The 22,823-nt window shown below is 29.9% G+C and overlaps 1 protein-coding gene across 1 annotated transcript; it reads right to left on the minus strand.

Annotated features, from left to right (window-relative positions):
* Positions 1–294: 294 nt before the first annotated feature.
* LOC132732237 (uncharacterized) lies at positions 295–21,002 on the minus strand. Its single transcript, XM_060718630.1, has 3 exons — positions 18,748–21,002; positions 3,592–3,814; positions 295–1,392 (listed from the first exon to the last, which is right to left on the minus strand). The coding sequence occupies exons 1-3, from the start codon at positions 19,574–19,576 to the stop codon at positions 1,104–1,106; spliced, it is 1,341 nt and encodes a 446-aa protein (XP_060574613.1). The 5' UTR covers positions 19,577–21,002; the 3' UTR covers positions 295–1,103.
* Between the last annotated feature and the right edge of the window lie 1,821 nt (positions 21,003–22,823).

Here is a 22,823-nt window from a genome sequence, read left to right on the forward strand (position 1 = left end):
AATATCAAGAAAAGATTAAACATTACGAAATAGACAATAACATATTAAACTCTCATTGCGTTTACCATTTGGTATCACCGGGTATACCATTTGGTATTACATTATATACCATTTGGTATTACAGTGTAAACCATTTGGTATTAACGGGTGTTCCATTAGGTATTACAGTGTAAACTCTTTAGTATCACCTGGTATATCATTTTGCATGACAGTGTGTACAATTAGGTATAACAGTATAAACCATTTGATGTCACCGTGTATACCATTAGTTTTCACCATAAGTCAAACACAATTAGGTATTACAGTATATACCATTTGGTGTCACCGTGTATACCATTAGTTTTCACCATAAGTCAAACACAATCAGCCTTTATAAATCTGTGAATAATAAACATATAGACACCTATCAATTAATTATACATTTCATTCAACATTTCATTCACATTTGTTATCATAATTGAAATCATTGTCTTACATATAACAGTCTAACCTTGATGATCAATAAATTTATAGCGAAAATAGCGATAACAATGTATAAATATACATACACAATACTCGAACACTTCTTTATATGTTTTTGTTTTAATTTTAACACATTGACTCAGTTCAAATCAGAATGTGTTTGAGCTTTTACAAGCAAATATTGTGCCTTCACTTTTTGTCAATTTCCAAATTTTTCACAAGTTATTTTTTTGGGTATTTTATACCATTGCATCTGATATATCAACAATAATTTAGATGTGTTAACTTGTAGTTCTTTGCAACAGGTCTCCGAGAGTGAACATATACACTTTCAGCGGCTCTATATCAGTTTTGGCAATCTACATTGCTCTTCTCTATCGGCAATCATATTCTGTTTTGACAGACAATAGTGTTGTGATCCAAAGGCTTCAACAATCAGCTGCACTGTCTTTATTGTATTGTTTTTAAATTATTTAAATTCGTTCATTATCAAGTTCTTTCAGACTAGTCATTTGACTAGTCATTTGATAATTTGATAGATTATCTTAAGTGCTTGCTTATCACACAGGTAAAACATTAACGTTTCTGATAAAGCAGGTTTTTTAGTTTATTTATCAATAAAATTTATTTGCGTAACAATTTCAGTTTCTGTTCTCTCCAAACATTCCTGGACTAGGTAAATGATTCACATGCTGTTGTAAGCCATGTATGAACATCCTTGGTAACGTTGGTCTCTGGCTCGCCTGGGTCAGAGTACTCTCAGTTTGTGGTCTATAGTACAATGCATCTAGGTTGGAAATGATGCCAGCTGCTTGTGGGTGGTATGTAAACCAGTACGGGTTGGTTTGGAGCATGCGTTGGACAGCTGCGTAGTTTCCAGCTTCTGCTAAGAGTTCGAGCCCGACTGCTGTTTGTCTTTTCCATTTTGTCCTGCAAAATGAACAAAATGTAAGTTTTAAATATAAAGTGTAAATAAACGTTTTGTAATCAATTTTGTCTCCTCTTTTTATGAAATAAGTATGGTTTATATCACAATGGTAAATTGAATTGAATTTGTACTGGATAGTTGAAGATGTTTCTTTTTCAATGAAACCATACAAAAGTGAGATATTGGGTTGTTGGATATTTAATGTTTTGTACAAATATATTCTAACAGAAATTATTATTATACGTTCAAATAATAATGGATATCTAAATTATACAATTTGTTGAAGGAGAGAAAACTGTTTGTCGTTTCTATTTTGTCCTTCAAAAATAACCAAAATGTAAGTTTTTTAATGTAAAAGTGTACATAACATTTTTGTAATATTTGTTATTAAATTAGTATGATTTATATCACTTCGCTAAATTTAGTTGAATTTGTACTTGATAGTTGTCGATGATTCGTTTGTAAAGAAATCATACAAAAGTGAGATATTGGATTGTTTTATATTTACTGTTTTGTACAAAAATACTCTAGCTGAAATTATTATTTTACGTTCAAATAATAATGTATATCTAAATTATACAATTTGTTAATGGGGAGGAAAGATTTGAACGAATGCAATGAAACGATTCGACGAAGAAAAGATTCTCCGAAAACATTGACAAATACATGTTCACACTGATTTGTCTTACTTTTTTTATTTCAACTCTATTTATGCCTAACGAACAGATTAGCTGTTACATGCATAGAAGTTTTATCAATGGAACAGAACACAGAGCAAGTAAGGTTAACTACAAGCCGTCACATAATTGCACAACACTTCTAAAAATATGTGCTTAATTAAAACAAAAAAAGTAAGTTCATGAAAGGAAAACGGATTGTAGAATTATTTGCACAGTCATAGTAGATCTGAGCAATTATTCAAATGAGAAGATAAGAGGGGATTGTGAGGCTGATTCACAAGTTGTTACAGGCTCCGTAATCATATTTAATGACCTGAATATTTGAACTATGACATCATTGCAAGACCACCAACGGAGTGGGCGTTCTACTCGATAAACTAATCTCACATTAATTCTTTCCACTTTTCCCCAAACAACCACCCTTTTTGCCGGCTTATAAATCTTTTTATATGCCCAGTTTTAAGAACAAGTGACGTATGTTTAATCGATGCAAACACGATGCTTGCAGATTAAGTACTCGATGTGGCAGCTGGAAGGTTATTTGGTACAATTGGCGCTGTACCCAGAGACCGGTATTGGTCTAATTTCTCTATAATATGCGGCAATTTCCTGATGAAAGGAAGCCCTTAACCAGCTGTTAATATAGAGACTGGATTTTCAATATATACAAATTAAGGCTCATTAAATTGAATGTGCTCTTTTCAGAAAAGGTAAGAGTACAATTTGGTTCAAACCACCGATTGGCTTTTTACAAAGTTGTTTCCCATGTAAATTCTAATACAAAAATGTCTTTCAGTCGATAGATTCAAAGCGGTAATTTGCATATGCTCATATGAGTTTTATTGGTTAATTTTGCCACTACTTTGCCTCTATTTTGTCGGTCGGTTCATTTACCTGTTTGTATTCAACGTTATAAAGATATGGTACTTGAAGAAAAAGAGGCACATGATTTCATGTATATTAATAGAAATGCATTAAACATTAGTTACCAGATGAACCACCTGACAAACTATTTTAAAACAGCAAATGCTTAAGAAAAGATCTTGCAGTATGCTAGACATTTGATTAGCGATATTTGCAACATTTTCTATGCATATCAAACAACTTGTGCAGAGTTTTTAAATTAAAACTATCTTTTACCATTTTGGCGGGAGTTTTGCGGAAAAAAATAAACAACAAGCATTTTGCGAAAAAAATAAGATTGTATGCTTTTCAAAATAACTCTGTTACTTTGAAACGATTGCTTACTTTCTCTAGAACCACAAAATGAAATAAAGTTTGATTTTGCATGTGTCAATAGTTCAATTATATCATCGACTTTTGTGTGCCAGACCTACCCTAGCAAACTAGTTCTTTTGAGGGTAGTTTTAAAACTTAGTAACTGGTCGAAATCAATTATTAATCCATTGGATTGTGTTGTTAGAAAGAATATAAGTATAAAAAATAATAATGTATATCTCTGTTTTGCTTAAAAAATTTATGAACGGGAATCATACTGTAACATATATATAAAAATCATACCTTCTGTTTTGATACCAGGTTTTAACTTGGGTATCGGTAAGGTTCAGTTTTGCCGCCAATTCCATTCTGTCTTGTACGCTTAAATATTTCTGTCTTTCAAACGTCTTCTCTAGGGAATTTAACTGGTGGTCTGTAAATGCCGTCCTAGCTTTCCTTGGCTTCTTCGGTTTTAGAAGGTGTGGTGGGCTATCTCTACCAGATGTGTTATGTGACTCAGAATTTTCTGAAATTTTTATAATATCACAAGATAAGAATTAAATGTTTACTATTTGTTCTCCTAATTTTTAAAATTGCAATAACTTTGAAATGCTTATGTTTATAACACAAGGGCATTTCTTTCTATAATAATGACTGAATGCGGTAAACTTTACATATACTTTTTTATATGTGCAATTTATTTTCATTATTTTTTTTAAATCTTTTTTATTCTATTTTCTTTTTACTATATTGTCATTCATATTTTATGGGTGGGGTGGGCGATTGGAGGGGGTAGGATTTGTAAGGGTCTAGAGAATTTTGCAAAGTTAAATGAAGTTTAATACATTGTCATGCTAATAAATTTATTTTATCAATGATTGTTTTGATGTCATGAGTTTACAAGCAAGCATTTTTATAATGTTTTTTTTTCTGTGTGTGTTTTTTTTTTTCAATCTGGAATTTGTTGTAATAAGAGGTATTACGAAATGATGTAGCCGTGTACATTACCATCCATTCAGCCCGCTCCTTTATTGCGTTACTAATGAATTAATCAAGTATAAAATATGAAATAATTTAAATGTTAAAATAGTTTACTTATAAATAAAATCTCTATCCTTTGATATAACGACCTCCCACATTTTACGAAATCCCTGGCGAGAAGGATAATATGAAAATTTATGCAATATCAGTTCTGTATCAATTTAGTGCAGTTAGAGTTAAATTTTCAAAGTCTTGCAATACGTTTTGTTTCTTCAACAGTTCTGACAATGTTAATGTTCAATAGCATCACAGTGTTATACTTAATTGACAAGCAAGCAAAAATGCATATCTTGACTATTTTCTTTTTTCAATTTACAGCGCTGTTCCATCTTGACTGTGTTTGTACAATCAAGTTAAAGATCTGCACCGGCATATTGTTTCTGGTACAAACTCAACTTAGATTACCTATTTTTGAAACAGTATATACAGATTTTATTGATTTTGATATTGTCGCATGGACATTGATGGTAAACTATCTAAACATTTTTCTTGTGATATTAAAACTTTGCTATCACTATCAAGTATGTATTGTTTGTCAAACGTAGGATTGAAAAATGAATAAAAGGTCACTATCTAAAGTACTTAAATCTTAAATAACTACAGCAAAAGGAGCAGCAATGTATAAAACCAATTAAGAATTAACAGAAAAAAACAAACTTATATATAAAGAAGTAACCAGTAAGTGAAAAAACCATCCGTTTAAGGATAATTCGGGATATAAATAGATGTTAACGCCGATGTATTTAGAAATTTGAATATTTGTACCCACATTCATACCTCAGACGATTTGCTCCTTAGTGTTTATATGAAAGCATTTAGCAGAGGATGAAGTAATGCTTTTTATACCCCAACAAACGCTACGGTACGCATGTTTGAAATCTATTTAACCAAACGATATTTTTGAACTGGGTGGCCTAACGTACTTTTGCTAAAAAAGGGGAAAGGAAATAAACAAATATCTGAAGAAATAGAAGGTTTTCACGTGTGAAAGATACTGAAAAGGCGTATATGTATGGGAATTTCACAAATTAGAAAGTGACTCATTATTCACATGTAAATCTCTTATACTAATGATTATTAGTAGGGTAACATTTGGGACCAAACCTTACACATGTAGATATAAATTAACTCGGGTGCAGTTTTGTTTTTAAAATTGCAGATTTTGTTTGATTAAAGGCAATTTATGCCTCAGAAATCCATTATGTTTTTAAAAATCTTTAGAATCGTCAAACATGTTTTAAAACTGTGTGATAATTGGATTAAGAGTATGTTAGATGTTTAACAACTGACGAAAATAGCGCTGAACTTGCAGTTATGTGTCGTAAAGGTAGCAAAGAAGTATTTTCAATTCAAAACACCAATTCAATATTATAATGATACCAACTTGCCAGCAGAGCAAAGAAAGCAAAAGATAGTTCATCATTACGGCATATGAATAATATTTTGGTGACTGTTACAAGATACATTTTTTTCTTTTTGAGAAAAAAAATATGAAAGCATATTAGAAGCCAATGGGCCTTAAAGTATATCTTTGAAACATAATGACAAATGTATCGTCCTGCACGCCCCACTAGCACCGTCTTAAACAATATTCAATCTTTCAATTTTTATAGATATGCAGATTTAAATACAAATATTAATTTGTCGTTTATTCTATTCTCACAATTTAAGAATCACATTATTATGATTAATTTGCATATGTTTGATGCGTATAAGCTGCAATTAATGTTAAGTGGAACTTAGACCGTCAACACAATAGTGCATTTGTACAAAAGTTTGCTTTACCTTTATACGGAGAGCACGACTTTCCCGCAGTTTTAATAAGAAAGAATCACATTAATGTTTTATTTGTGTCAGGCATGTCTGTGTAGAGAAGTGAGTTAAATTTCTAAAAAAAAACAATGGATAAATCTATAAACCATCGGTCGATATTTCAATCACTTCACAAAAACCAGTGCTTAAAAATGATTATCAAAATGTAAAGCGTAGTTAAAAGTTTTGCTTTGGTAAGTAACAACGCATCTCTACTGTTTTTCATTTAACTTGTCAGTCGATATTTCTAACCATTCAAATACACCATTGCTTATATGGTATACATTTCGAAACTGATGAAATGCTTTTATTGTGTATATGGACAAAATGTATTGGCCAGCAAGTTTTTCGTTCATGTCATTGTTTATTTAGTTTCGTCCATCCAATATATCATGTTAACATTCATGACATTGTACTTTTTATGCCATTATATGTGTATGCTTGTTAAATCACGAAAAACTTGTAGTTTAAATGATAAATAAAAGTTCTTTTTCTTTTTTAATTATATGTATATATGACGCGCATTTTTTCTTCATTTGAAGAATAACTTTTATCAGTTAGTATTATTCATTTACTAAATATCTATTTTGTTCAGTAGGTGGTATGGCTTTTGTCAATTCTTGAGAATAATTCAATTAAAAATAAGGAAATGATAACAATAATGAGAAATCTTTTTTTAAGTTCAATTATAATAAAAACAATGTATTATATTTTCAATTAGATGTCAAATTATTTTTGTTTAATTAGAGGACCAGTTCTTATTGTTCAATAAGTCAGTATAATTCAATGATTTTTACACTAATACGATAATCTTGAATTTTCTCATTTGCATTAAATAAAAACTTTATGCAGCCTAAATATATTGCATTTGGGACTCGAGTGAGGGTTTTGACATGACTTGACTAACTGTAACTTTTCGATGTTAATGTTCAATTTTATGTAAGTCAAGACTATAAGCTTGTGTTCAAAATTTCAGATAATTTCTCCGTTTTCCAGAATAATTATTCTTATTGTGAAAAGTTCGTTGCAACGCTTTACACTTAAACCAAATGAGAATAGTATAACGTACGATTCTCAAATTATTTTTGAGAATGTTCCTTAATAATAATTTGTGTATCTTCCATTTTAAGTGTTCCAACTAATCTGTGTAAGAAATTCAAATTTTATGTTTTTATGTTACATCGCAAAAATGACTTTATTTTACTTTTTATCATACATCGTTAACGTAGCCGTTGATTATGTGCAGGCTTTTCCCGCGCTTCTTAAAAAATCTTATAATGGATTATTTTATGAACTTGTCATCAATAACAGTTTGAGTTATTATTTAAAAAATACTTTTGAAATTGGCCAAACCTCTTCAAGTTTACAAGGCCTATGTAGGAGTAGATCAAATTATTGCTTAATGTTTGCACTATTTTCGTTTTAAAAAAAACTAAATTGACACATATGTACCTTTCCCAGAAAAGTTTTCACGTATAAATGTAACTAACAATTTTATGCCTTTTTTCTATAATTATGTTTTTTGTAATTGTACTGGTTGTATATGCCTTAATGCATACTAAAATGTTTTTGCTAGCGCTGCTGTTGTTGCTGTTTGTGATATTGGTATTTTAGAACACTAAATCTTGGTTTTTATAAGTATGTTATATTATCAATATTTTTTAAAAATAATTGTTTTAGCTGACCATCCTCTTTTTAAGCGTAGATTGCCAAACTATGTTATCTGACCGTTTTTACCCTTTTACACTAGGTGACGCCCCATATGCACCTCTATTCTTTCCCCAGTTTCCAATTGACAAAAAGAAGACCCTTTAAATACTAGTTTATCATATTCAGTAATTTTGTCTTGATTTATTGCATGTAATGCGGTTTTTGAATAATAAATTCCTTTCGTTTTTTTTTAAGTTTAACACTTTATTAAATGTCTCGTTAAAGTGTTTTGTCGCATTTACATAATTACACTTTCCATATCACATCACCGATACGAGAGATCATAACGACGGTGTCCTACAATTAATTGTACAAACACCTATAAATTTAACGTTTTCGTTTAAAATATTAATATTTTCGTTTAAAATGTCGCTCCGTAATTTAACACGACTCGTGACAGCCATTTTGTTTTATGAGTTTCTTCTGCTTTAGAAATGATAAATTGTGTCTCATTGTCGTACACCAATTAATAACCCATCCTACAGCATCATCTTTACCGTAAAAAAGGATAAATTTACAACTCGATCGTTTTAATGAATTTAAAACTTGCATTTCCTGTCAGCTTTTCTAAGGCAGTCTATTTTGGTTTTTTTTTGACATGACGGGACTGGAAATGACGGGACTAGATTTGTATACCATTTGATTTAGGTTTGCACCAATACCTTGTGTTTATTCCATCATCCATTGTTCCTAAAATTATCATTTTATTTGTGCAAAATGACCGATAAAGTGAAAAGCATACCCAAATCGCACATAAAATTGTACTCAATTCAATTCTAAGTATATTTCTTTGTTGTCCTTTGCAGATTATTCCATTTAAAGTGCTTAACTTGATCTATACCAGAATTTAAAATGTTATGTTTTTAGCCTTTTTGTCCTCTGTATATAAATAAGTATGTAAGACGCATACATTTAGAACAGTTCTAGAAATCTTTTATATGAAATGCAGGCGTTTTAATACATTCTGCAAGAATGACAAGAGATCATGATATCTTTTACGAAATTTTGAAAAAAAGGAAAGAAAACATTAAAAAAATGAAAATGATAGAACTGGTATGCAATAATCAGCATTCAAATTAATAAGGTATAAGTAAGTTACGAAATTCATATCCTAATCGTTCAGTAATTTCTCGATTTGGGTTACTTGATAAGATGTTAACATCTCTCTCATGGATAACAATATATATATTTTCAGTTAAATATCGATTTGCCTTGATTTGAATTTGGCAAAGAGAAAATTTAGGGTTGTCATCAATGTCATTTTATTTATTTATTTATTTATCTATATATCTATCTATCAAATAATAGCAAGAAAATAAGACTCCAGTCACAAAACAAAAACTTTAAATCAATTATTCATTTTCTTATATAGAGAAACTCAGAAAAATAAAGATAAACAGCAATATGGCTCCAAAGATCAATTTTCAAAGTTATAAACTGTGAACAGTCTTTTGTTTGCAACAAAACATCATTATAATCATCATCATCATCATCATCATCATCATCAACGACAACAACAACAACTAAAACAACAATATTTGTCGTCTTATTTTTATGAAAAAATATCAATTTGACAAACAAAACCTTTTGTATAAAATTGATATAACAAACTATTTAAAATAATTGAATTAAACACTCCTCTATGTGTAAATACTAAATACTAAATTTGCATTTGTAAAGCTATGAAATTACACTTTTTTCCGCTGTATTTATGGGATGTACAGTAAAATCATTAAATCTAACCACCTTATTATCAGTATGACACTTAAGAAAATTTGACAAATTTACAACAATTAGCGTGTTATCACGGTGCGATCTGAGTCGGTAAACTGATGCTCTCTTTGCTCATTAAATTCTATCTCTTGGTTTGAGAGGCAGATTTTGGGAATCGTCCGCTGACAGGGGCATTTTTCATTGAGTGAAAGAATTTTAGGCGTTTTGCATAAACACCATGTCGTACGGATTCGGAACAGTTCGCGATCAGGTCTTGTCTCTAAACAGTTACTTTTCTTAAATACTATATGCCAAAGAAAAACGCTAAAAAATAATAAATTAATGATTTTAAGTTTATAATTTTAAATGTTTAATTTTAAGTCTGTTATTTTAAATGTTCACATATGGATCAGTATTTTCTGGGTTTTTTTTTCAGACTTAAAATTTTGCATACCATCTAAATTGAATGGATTGGCAAGAACTTATATTATATAGTATTTACATATACGATTTTTGAAGTTTTGATGGACATACAATTTCATAATTACTTTAAACTGCCTTTTGTAACATTAATCAAATTTAAATAATATGAAGTAGTAAATAAACATAAAATGCTCTATAAATTTATATGTATACACCAATTCAAGTTAAGCTTCCAAACAAACTTTACTGTGTTTACCTTTTTGTACTGGATATATTCACACGAAACTTGATATCAGATTTAGAGAATATATTTCCTTGACATAAATAATTGTGATTTTTTTCTGAACCAGTTTGAAAGTTTCCCTAAAATTGTTCGTATTTTCACTTCCATCAGCATTGTAAGATATTTTAATAGCGCTAAGCATTATTCTAAGAAAATGATAGAATAATAAAAAATTGTATAATTTTTCTATAAAACATTTTTAACTGCTCTGATTTTGCTAAGGCATGGAAGAGGGGACTGTGCTAGCTCAAGATAATTACTTAAAAGTTTCCAAATAATTTAGTCATCATTTGTTAGGCTTATTCATTGTTGTTTTAGATTCAATTATGTTTAGAGATGCCATGGTATTATGCCCCAGAATTGATTTATCTTTTTTCTCTATATTATCAGAAAATAGTCGCCACGCCAATGATTTCTTGTGTTGGCAAATTGTCCAAAGGGAACATAGATCCACCGAGTGTTAGATATTCTTGACGATGGTTAAAGAGTTATTTTGTATTTTCATATTTGTGCCCAGCACTCGTGTTATATGTCTGACTTATGTGAAATTGGTGCCTTTTAAAGGTCGTTTCTTTCTTTCGTTTTGTTCTAACATAATCGAATTTTGATGAAAATCACTTCAAACCACCGTTCTATATTCTTGTCAGGCTAATTTAAATCAATTATCTGTTAAAAGAAAACAAATCAAATTAAAGAAAAAAGACCCTAGTTTAATACCAATCAACCAAACAACCAACTAATCAATACAAGAACATATGTAACTAACCTCTTTTAGACAGACATATCTTATCAGAATTTATTTACATAAAAAAACCCAAAAAACTGGTTGATTAGTATTATATAGCAAATATAGTAATAGTAGACACAGACAAAAATAGTTTTTACAGTCATTTAGATGATTACTCTATGATGCAAAATTGTCAATATAAATCAGACAAGTTTATGATAAGAAATTATCAAAGTAATTAGTTTATCATAACCTGTATCAAGATCATTTGTTTATGATAACAAGTTATCACAATAATAATTTATTGATTACAAAGAAGATAGAAAATTAGATTACCTTATAAAGTTATTGAAATAATAAGTTTATGATAATATGTTGCCTGTGTGTGCACAGATATTTTTATCTTACATATAATCAGACATGCACGTATAGTTGCAATGCATAATATCTGTAAAACATGTCTCAATTTAAAACATGCCTAAATTACAAACATGCCCAAATTCCTAAATTTCAAGCATGCCTAAATTTCAAACATGTCTAAATTTCATTCATGTCACACATTTTAATTATTTTTATATTAATATGATCACGTATCTAGATATATTCTATTTTCATTAAATAATTATGAACTGTCAAACTCTGAAATAATCGTACGACCTGTTTTATTTCACTATCATCAATGTAATACTGATACAAGTATGAGATATTTATTTATAAATAAATAACTTTAATTTTGAAAAATAATAAGGTAATTCTTCGATTGCATAACTTTCTAACTATACTATATTTCTATATTTTAAAATTAAAGTTAAATGCTTTAATAAACGTGTATTAAAACACAAAACGATGAAGTACTGAAAAACAATGACATCAACAAAAACATTATAAAATAACACGAAAAATAAACCAAACCAAACAAAACAAAACATTAGTAGCCGTGGCAGGGAACCTAGAAAAAACGATTTACAAAAATTAATAGCTTTGGAACTGAATACGTTTACTCCAATCTAAATGAAATATTTGCTTAAGTCTTGGAACAAATTTAGCATCAAATAACAAACGCTGCAATACCGGAAGCCGCTTATTGAAACTAATAGATTTGTAACAGAATTCATGTTACATAATTCCGAGGAAAATCCGAATGAAAGCGAAAATTCAATAGCGGTTGCATGCAGTCATCAAGCCGTTTTAGCATAATTTGTAAGCACTTTCTTTTCACAGGGCACAAAACAAATGGCTTTTAACCAAATCAAATGCAAATTGATAAACATTTAATATTAAATCTATTAATTATATTTCCGCGTTAAACTATGGTTTATTAAAAATTCAAAATCAGTGCACGAAAAGGCTTTTAAAATTTCTTTATTTCTATGATAAGTATGCGTTTTATCATTAGTTATGCCTTATTCATTTTAGGTTTATTTCAATTTTGCTTTATTTTAGCATAAAAGCTATGAATTTTTACTCTAATGTTTGGGTCTCCAACACGTTTTCTATTATATTCCTTTGTACCACAATGCTTTCAATTTACATCTATTTTAATAAAATGCTTTAATTTGTTATTTATTTGCTACAATCTATCTTTTGTACCGGTCACGGCCTTGATTGTACTGTTTAAAAAATTAAATCTGACACGTGAGTTTTACGCAAATGCAAATACGTGCAATGGTAGAAAAAAAATGTGACAAATCCTGAGAGAGATCGGTTCTTTAATGGACAAACATGAAACAAAAGTGTGATCTGAGCGATGCGTCGGAATGGTTTGTGGTGTAAGGCAAACACATGGAACAAAGGGTATTTTAAAAAGTACACCAAATCATGAAGCATATTAATTAATTAGGCACAATAATGAATATTCTAAAGATATACATGTACAACGCTCAAATTTCATATTTGAAAATAATTATTATTGCCGCAAAATCTCTAAAATAAATAAACACGTTTTGGCTGTACACAAAGTAGATGTGTTATGTTACTATAATGGGCACTTTTTTTCAAGAAATATTTCAAATATTAACAAAAAATCAATAGAAACATATCATTTGGATATAAGCTATTTCTTGAATCTAGTTGTACATGATCTAATATGACATTTATATGATGAATTATTAAAACTTTTAAAAGAAAAACATTTTATTGTCTACTATGTATATAATTATGCAATATCTGATCATGTTTCCCACTTTAAGCAACAACATCCACATATAATTCTTTATGGTTTGTTATCACATATGATACTTAATACTATCAACATACATATTTATGTTCTTGCATACTTTCCATCATTGATCAATTCCCTTAAAGCTCAAACTATAGATGAAAACAACATGAATGTAAAGTGTCATTAAAAACCAGCAGTTTCACTTTTTAAGAAAGAACCAACTTCAATTGGGAATGCGACTCACCATACATATATTGCACAGTCTTTTATTCAATTTAGACATAATCAGTATAGATATCAATAAATGAATTTTTCGATAAAAATATTTTACTCAAAGATAAGCATAGTATATTTACTGCTTTTTACAGCTATCAATAACATTAAATTGTGTTTTATATATATCATTTATATATGGTATTTATATTGTTTTGATTATGTGAGCTTATGCTAATGTGTCATCATTTAACTTTTTTTTTGAAGAAATATTGAATTGTCTCTGTGAGTTTATGGCTTTAACTTTTTATGTGTGCTGCTCTTTGTGTCCTTCTTCGTATTAGATGAGGTCTTTCCGGGCAAAAGGGCAGGAACGTCAAAACTTGTTAGCTAGTTTGATGACCTTGTGACACAAAATAATTCATTTTTTCCGAAAGAATTCAATCTCATAATTATAAGGAAATAGTTGACAAAAGTAATAAAAAGGCTTTCCAAAGTTATGTAAAAATTTCATATCTGAAAAAAATCTTTACTTCTTTATTAAAAAATAAAATGTACAGTGTAAATATATTTTGTTCTAGACAAAGAGCGCATTCATTTCCACCTTGCTAAACGATGTACATAAATTGATCACTCGCTTGTTGTTTATTTTTATATTTTCTGCTTGTTTCGAAAACAGATGTTGACAAAAATGTATCACTGTCAACAATTTGTTGAGAGCAAAACAGATCTGTCTCCCTTTATTTCCCTAAACATTTTTTTTTGCATTTGTTGAAATATTTATCCTAAAAAATATTGTATAAGGACATTAATTGACTATCACCAAATGTCAGTTGACTCATAAAAACATGATCTTTGCATTGTCAGAACTTATGCTGGCATCATTGTTGAACAAGAATAAAAACGGGAAACAGAAAGTTTCTGGATTTAAGGGGAAAATTGGCTTGTCATTCGTTGAAATGTCAAATTGTGATCTGGAGCCGTAAAGCTAGACCTAACCATTAACTCTTTAGTATGTCTTTAAATGTTATACATTTTAGCAAAGGCGGTGCTGAGTTTGTTTATAACTATATGTATATAACATTATAAACCTTGTCCGTCGCTTTTTTTCTATAGCTACTGAAACTTCTGAAAAAATTTCCTTATCCGAATGACCACTAAAATGTCTTTTCATCTTTTCTGATATCAATAATAGTTTTTTATATTTGACGTGCGAATACATCTTTGATGGAATAAATAAAACAAAGAACAGATTTACTTGTTAATACAATAAGAAATAACCTTTGTACGTATTCGCTGTTAAGTAAATTCGTAAACTGTTATCCTTAAGTTGCATTTCCCTTTCTATTAAAAATATTTTGTTAGATTCAATATTATTCTTTAAGCAAAAATTTGAATGTCAATTATGTCCTGGAAACATAAAGTTACTTTTTGCGAATGATGTATTTGCAGAAATTGTATTATGATTTATTTACACTGTGGGTTTTTCTTTCAAAACAAATGCGTAGGACACATAGAATAATTCAAAATAAAAAAAATAAATATTTTGTTTACTTAAGTAATTGTACTGCTAAGTAATAAGTGTCTTTCTTTAAATGTAATACAAATGCAACCAAAACTCTATTTTTTTTTATATTACAACAGTATCAGAATGAGCATGTAATGAAGAAAGAAAACGAAAACTCAAGACTTTTATTTTATAAAAAATCCACTCTTCTACATCATTGCGCCTGTTTTCAGTTCATAAAAACAGTCTTCTTGAAGAGTTTTTATTTTTCAGTTGATTCATTTGATTAAAGTGATAATCTGTCCGATACATGGCTTTGTTCAAACAATGATGCTTCGTCTTTTTCTCTGTTTTATATATTGAAGCAAGAGAATAATATACATCTATAGATATTATCAACTTACTTAATTTAAAAACAGGCTAGTAATTATCTCTGTATTGTATTTCTTTATATTGTTTGAGATCAAACTCTAGAAACAATAAATACCTTCATCATCATATCATTATCCGACAAGAGTATTGATATGCAGAGCAGAAGAAAGCAACCAGTATTTAGAGACTATCTGGAAACGAGTAATTTATTTACAACCCATTTATGTGTACAAATGCTTGTTTATTGTCGTCATCTGCAATCATGAGTCCACATAAGTGGATTTAATTTATGGTCCTTCATTTTTTAATAACACTCTTAAGGATGGTATTAGGGAGTATAAGTGTCCTATTTTTGCATTTTAAAACATGATAGCAAACATCTCAAACCATACCAACTCCACATGACAATAATTATTATTGTTATCATTTAACTTTATCTACTCCAATTTGAATTCGGCATTGTCACATGACACTAAAACTACGAGATTAGCAAAAAAAGGGCTAACCTTTGATATGGATACGGTTAAATATAGTGTTTTTTTGTATTCACTATGATATCAAAGTTACAGATGGTTAAACAAGACAAAATATGCTTTGGTGAACTCAACGTGGCCTACAGCCTTGAAACGGAGGGTAAACTACCAACACTACAACCACAAGACAGTCTAAATTACTAATAAAAAAAAAAACAAATATTCTTTTTAACGACGCATAAAACCATCAAAGATTTAGATGAAATGACAAATTGTTCTTTGAGAATGTAAATACAACTACGTGTACATGTTTTATATTATATAGTACCATATCACAAATATTACTCTATCTTTTAATGATAATTGATAAATGATACATTCATGACATGTTGTTTTCAATATTTTTTTTAGTGTCATCAATATTTCATGTTTGGTTTTCTATAGGTTAGATAATGTAACATTAATTCATTGACGGTGTATAATGCTCTTTTCTTGCACATGAATGAATTAAAAGCGGCTATAGTATGCTCTGTTTAATGTTTTCTCTAAAGTGGAACCGTTTTTAGAGAATAAAGGATAGGCAAATTCATTAAGAGCCATTGTAACAAGGTAGACATTAAAAGTCTGCAGTATATCATGTTTGTCCCAGGAGAGCAAAACTATCCGAATATAAGCAAATAGATCTTCACAAGCACGACACACCTTAAATACAGCTGGAACAGAGATGGCTGATAACATTAACACACTGGCATAGGAAAACGATTTTGGACATATAAACACACTTCTTGTAATAGAAAAATCGAGACTTCTGCACTTAAATATTATTGCCATGTGTTATCTATTGTCCACTCCTTGGAGCGAATTTGTAGGTACTTGTTAAGATAATTGAATGCTAGTTTTTCAATATAGATATGATACAAAGTTCACGCCATTTAACAACCAACCAAACTCTAAAAAGAAGTCTTTAAATGCATGACTGATTATAATAATGGAACATCTGAATGGATAGTTTTAATAGATGATATTTTAACTGATGAATTTTGGATTTTAAAACGGCACCAATACCAAATTCTACAAATTATCTTCATAAAGAATTCCAATGGATGCTTGGGCTTGGTGATTTTAACATTTTTTTTAGATTAATGAACAACAAAATAATTTTATTCTCCATTGAAATTAGAGATTCAAATGTAAATAATGTATGAATAATTTAGATTATAAAATCATAAGTGGGTGTCTTAAAAAAGAAATTGTATTATTTTATTTCATAGAATAACTGTGTTTCAGAAATATTTATTTCAAATGATCTTTTTATTTGATTAATTTATGTATGGCATGTCGCTTTAATGTTTTGTTTGTTTCTTTATTTTTTTAATTTCATTTTTTTTATTTAAAATAATGAGTTGAAAATTGCAAGGAACCCATTAAATTAGGGTATGCTGTAAACGATATTTTATTAATGTGATAACTTAAGTTATATATTATTTTCATCTACTATGAATTATATGAGATATACAATTCAAACGAAATAAAATGTCTATACCATTAAACTGTAGTTTTATCATCTATTTATTTATTTTATTGATATATCCCTTTTTTTAAACAATAGAAAAAATATAAATGAGCATTATTTTATTCACTATATACAAAGTTTATAGAAAATGAAGACTACGGTCATACAAAATATCACAAAAATTAAAGATTGCTGAAGTATTTTCTAAATTGATTTTAAGATATCGTTTTAATATTATTTCATATAAAAATTGACCATTTTATCATTATGATAAAAATGGAAAAAAAATACACTTAAACCTCAGAAAGCAAATAGAAGAAAGAAGTTAATTTCAAAATTACTAAACAAAAGAAGTAACTTAAAATAAAAATAATAACTCTTCATTGATAATATTTTGTAAAGAGACAAAAATATTTCCAATTTAAAAAAAAAAAAATTTGTATTTTTTTTCCTTGATTTATGGAGTTCAAAACATTTGAAAATTCAACATTAACAAAAAAGTGCTTTTTAAGATGAATTTCGTTTATCGTGTTATAACGCAGTAATAGAAAATAAAAAAATGCACACATGCAAACATGAGATTTATTTCTGCAGTGGTTGAGAACATTTTTTTCCTCATTATTACGTTTTTATTGAACTGATTTACGTAACATAAAATAGCAATATTTTTTATTTCTAACTATTTTAAATGGATACAGAACAAAATGATTAGAGTTTCGAGTTCAATAAAAACCGAATTAAAGTGACAATTAAAGTCAAACCAAATTTTAAACACAAACATTTTCTTTTAAATTTCATTTCCAATTATTATTTGTGAATCATTTGCAAGTGAGGTGTTTAGGTCAAATATGAAACCAAATATTACTGTAAAAACTGAAACCTGAATAAAGATTGTTTTCTCCATTATGTAGTCATATTACATTATTAATAAAATGATAATAATATTAAAAATTGATACTATGCCTACACAATTATGACTTTTTCAACTTTGAAATTGAATGTGTTAATTATACATGGGTCATGATGCCATAGTTGTCATAAATCATTACTTTGATTGGTTAATTAGAAATCGATTGCCTTGATACTTTATTAAATGCAATGCTATGTGATGCAACGGGTTTGCCTGTATCATTTGATTTAAATATTTTTGTGTATTTTATTTTTGTCTCATTCATACAGTTTTATATACACAAATATTACATAAAACATGCATACGACCATTTTATTTAAAACTTTCAATGAGAAATATATTGAAGACCTATTACACGTACACTAGAATCAAATAGTACAATTATAATGTAATATAATTCGAATATTAAAATTTACGTAACTATCGCTAATCGATAATTTTTTGAAGAAAAAAAACTACCCTAAAAAGATGATATTCAAGTAACTGAAAACTGTAAATCGGAGTCCTAACGCGCGTATAAAAACATTTTAAAAGATCGATTGGCATCCAAGTAAATGCATATGCAAAAGATGTTTCTAAACCTCCTTTGAGAAGAACTTACCTTCATTATCCGACTTATCCTCGTCAAAATCACTGTCGTCTGTATATCTGTGTACGGCTACACTTCCTGGATCGGACCCGCACGAACTGGCAGTCAACGGTCTGTCAATGAAATGTCGGTGTGGGAGAGAAAGCAACCTTGGATCCGAGAACACACTTTGGCAGACTTCTCTGTCCTTTTTATTGTTATCTGATGAAAGAATGTCAGTGATCATGAAAGAGGGTCTGTTGTTTGGAAGTTTGGGTTCGTCTTTAGAGACGTTAGTTGTACTAGAATGAGATGTAAGCGTAGAATTAGAACTGAAAACACTAGAAGAATGTTCAGACGATTTTGCTGAGCACTTTAATCTGTCCTCAAATAATGAGCTTATGGTTAAACTAGATTTAGAGTTAATAATACTGTTGATTCCAATGGCGGCGTTTTGTGCCGCGCTCAGTGTCTTTATAGAAGCGTCCATTGGAAACGTCTGCTCGATATTATAGACTGCAGACGATTTATCGTCTGTCCGTGCCCGTAAAGAATCATTTAAAAAGTTTTTTGACAACTCTTCACTAGAGTCAATTTCAGAATATTTTCTTTTCAGATAAGTGTCGGTCAATCTATGATGCACCGGAATAAAACCATTTCGGTCTCCATTTTTGGAGGACAGTTTCCCTGTGTCTTTCTCTTGACAACCGGAAGTCTTTTCGCTGTTTTCACTCCTAAGTTCATTTCCGTGCAATCTTGACTCTTTCTCACTGTCTCTTGTAGCATCAGCAGAAAGTTCGTCTGCTTCAACGTCTATATCGTCGGCTTCAATGTCTTCTTCTTTTGTTTTAATCTTCTCCATACTTGTATCTATAATTTCTATTCAATCGTTCCTTTCTTTAAATACAACTTCCGACACGTTAAGATCAACACTTTAGTATTTGATTTAGAGAAAAAAGCCTGATAAACAAGGCTTCAAAATTTGACAATCCTAAATAAATAACCTAAATGTTGCAAGTTCTTCTTAAAACTTTATGTCATCTTTTTTCCCTGCGAAAACGATATCCGAACAGAAGGCTTTTCTTTTTCTCTTTATTTCCTTTTCTAAATTGATACTTTTCAACTATATTGACACAGTTGTTTATTAATTCTGATAGGTATTTAGAGGTATCTGATACATTAATATAAATTTTCTCTTTTTTGTTTGCCCGACGATGGGTAAAATGTTAATAATTGGGAGTCAAGTATTTCTTTAATCGGAGAATCACTTCATAAATTAGGAAATTTTACGACATTAATCTCTCCAACAATACACCTAAATATGTCCTATTCTTCTATAAAGATGCCGTCATTTGTCAAAATGATGCTATCTCGACGTAACGTCTCATCCCTGTAAGTGATACCCCAACCACGGGGCCGAAACCATTTCAATGTTCCTTTTGTTGGAAAAATACAGCATTTAGCGACAACTATTAATAATGCGTCTATATTTTTTTGTTTGCTAAATATAATGTCAAAACCGGGTGAGATACTGTTTCTATATTTATTCTATAGTAAAGTAACCATTTAACTTTATACTTTTAAGAAATTATTTGATATATATTTATTTAGATGTCACACGGTGGAAACAAGATATTTGTTTAAATCATTAAATGTTTCACGTATCCAATTACAGGGTGTGCTTTCCTCACCGAGGTATTTATCAAGTGTTTAAACACCACACTGTTTTTTTTCTTTCTTGCGTTTTTTTTTTATTAAATATGTTTCAATATGTATAAATACGATCGTGCGCCACACTCAATAAATAGGCAGATCAAGTTATTATTTAGTTTCCTTTCACGAAAGTAATCAGTCGTCCGGTGGAATACTAAAAAGAATCATCCGACACAAGATTCATTTAAAGAAGCGTATTTCAGGTACACACCTTGTCCTCAATTATTGCTGATTTTACTGAAACCTAATGTAAACTGTTCCAAAATTTCTTCGAATGTTGTTTTCTGGTGGTCACGTCGTTCGTTGTAGAAAACACGTTCAACCTTTACGTTTTACGTTTATAGTTATCCTTAAGAAGTCTGTAACACTATTTCCGCGTCTAAATAAATCTCTCTCGGCGTTTTCTAAATTTTCGTTTGATCTTGGACCATTTGGTGAGATGTTTTCACTTACATGTAGATAGTATATGTACAGCATTAAGACCCCACACACTGCGAAGGATTCCGAATGTTCAGTAGTCCAAACAAGTATCGGATTAAGTGGTCATATAGGGCACTTTCATTTTCCATCAGTTTAAGGCGTGTTCATTGGCCAATAGCGTCTACTTTTGCAATAATTGGAAATTATGCCCCATTTACATACAAGCACAAAAACTCGATTTCTCCGGCGAACGTGAGGATAGCCCGCTAATGGTAATTATTGAACATCGGTAAAAACGGCCAATAGAAACTGTTCTTGCTGAAGAGGATTTTAATGATCTAATGAATATTCATGAAATAATTACTTCGCTTCTGAAAAGTCCGATTGAGTTGCGAAAAGATTGTTAATATTGCATTTAAATGACGAGAAAGAATTTAGAATGATAGACTACCGTGCATGTATTTATGAAAAGAGATTCCCCCATATGTTTGTAACAAAAAAACCAGTACAGTCGCAACAAATATGGTGTGCCAAATAGTGTTAGAATTTATTATATATTTAATTTAGCTAAGTTTATTTAATTTTCAATATGGATTTAGTTTTCAAAAGCACCGTTTGTGGACATTTGTGACTGATAATAGTTATTTCTTTACAGTTTTATTATATGCTTATTAATTTTAATGATCACATATGATATAAATTATAACTGTATTTCTGATAAGTTTACAGGTGTATTTATTACATTTTTGCACTTTATTTTATAAGTTTGTACTATATGTTTGAATATGTGTGTTCAGACGCGCAACGGTACGTTACGAAAACGAAAAATAATGTTTATGTTAACATATTTGAAACTGAAATAATGTTCATGTTAACATATATGTAACTAAACACTTATTGAACATAATTTTTTCCTTACCTTCTGACGAATAAAATCTGAAAACAAATATGAGCCGCGTCACGACAAAACCAACATAGTGCGTTTGCGACCAGCATGGATCCAGACCAGCCTGCGCATCCATGCAGTCTGATCAGGATCCATGCTGTTCGCTTACCAACTCTATTACAAGTAGAGAAACTGATAGCGAACAGCATGGATCCTGATCAGACTGCGCGGATGCGCAGGCTGGTCTGGATCCATGCTGGTCGCAAACCCATTATGTTGGTTTTGTCATGACGCGGCTCATATATGTAGATGTCAAAAATGTTTGATGTTTTTTTCTTCAAATCTTTGTATAGCCGTTATTTAAAAAGAAGAGAATCAAATTAATTGAGATGACATCAAGTTTTTACATTTTGTACTTATATCTATTTCAATTAAAAAAATTAAGTGAGTTCGTATTTGTTAAAATTTTTTACAATGATCATTAATTTTAATTACTTGACTAATTTAATTTATTCTTTGATATTTTTTCTTTCTAAAATATGGTTAAATATCGTCTGGACTTTAAACTTGATGTACCAATATTAAACAATGTGCTGTTTAATATATATACAAATGCAAAAAAAAAAAAAGAAAAAAAAAAGAAAAAAGAAGACTAAAAAGTTAACCGTTTACCGTTGATATTTTCGTTTAAAAAAACCAACAAAGTGATTAATGAAATAAATTGTTTTGCGCTTAAATTTTGCAATGCATCAGTTAATTTTTCAGTGACACTGTTGTTGCGATCATTGGAAGTTGGTTGGAATCCTCGAGGACTCGCTCGCCGCAAACAAATACAACCGCGAACACTGCGGAAACCTTCCTCTAACATATTTCCATCTAGCACCAAGTAACGGACAGCGGTTTAAGTGCTAGACGCTGTATAACTCTCTAGCACAAACCGGCACCTGAATAGAACCATTGACATGCCGCAAGCTCTCTGGATATATTTATCACATAAAATAAAAAGACACTAGCGCGGCTCGAACCTACAGCGGTGAGAGGCAAGTGGTTTAAACTCAACGTCCTTAATCACTCGGTCACTGACGCCCCC

Source organism: Ruditapes philippinarum, unplaced genomic scaffold, assembly GCF_026571515.1.
Source record: "Ruditapes philippinarum isolate M1 unplaced genomic scaffold, ASM2657151v2 ctg964_1_1_1_1, whole genome shotgun sequence".
NCBI lineage: Eukaryota > Metazoa > Mollusca > Bivalvia > Venerida > Veneridae > Ruditapes > Ruditapes philippinarum.

What these genes read in the sequence shown, in the direction of transcription:
- LOC132732237 (XM_060718630.1), bottom strand. Translation starts at nt 19,576, where the DNA reads ATGGAGAAGATTAAAACAAAAGAAGAAGACATTGAAGCCGACGATATA. An exon ending in GGATAAGTCGGATAATGAAG is followed by an intron (nt 3,815 to 18,747) that starts GTAAGTTCTTCT and finishes TAAAAATTTCAG; the next exon opens with AAAATTCTGAGTCACATAAC. An exon ending in ACCTGGTATCAAAACAGAAG is followed by an intron (nt 1,393 to 3,591) that starts GTATGATTTTTA and finishes TTCATTTTGCAG; the next exon opens with GACAAAATGGAAAAGACAAA.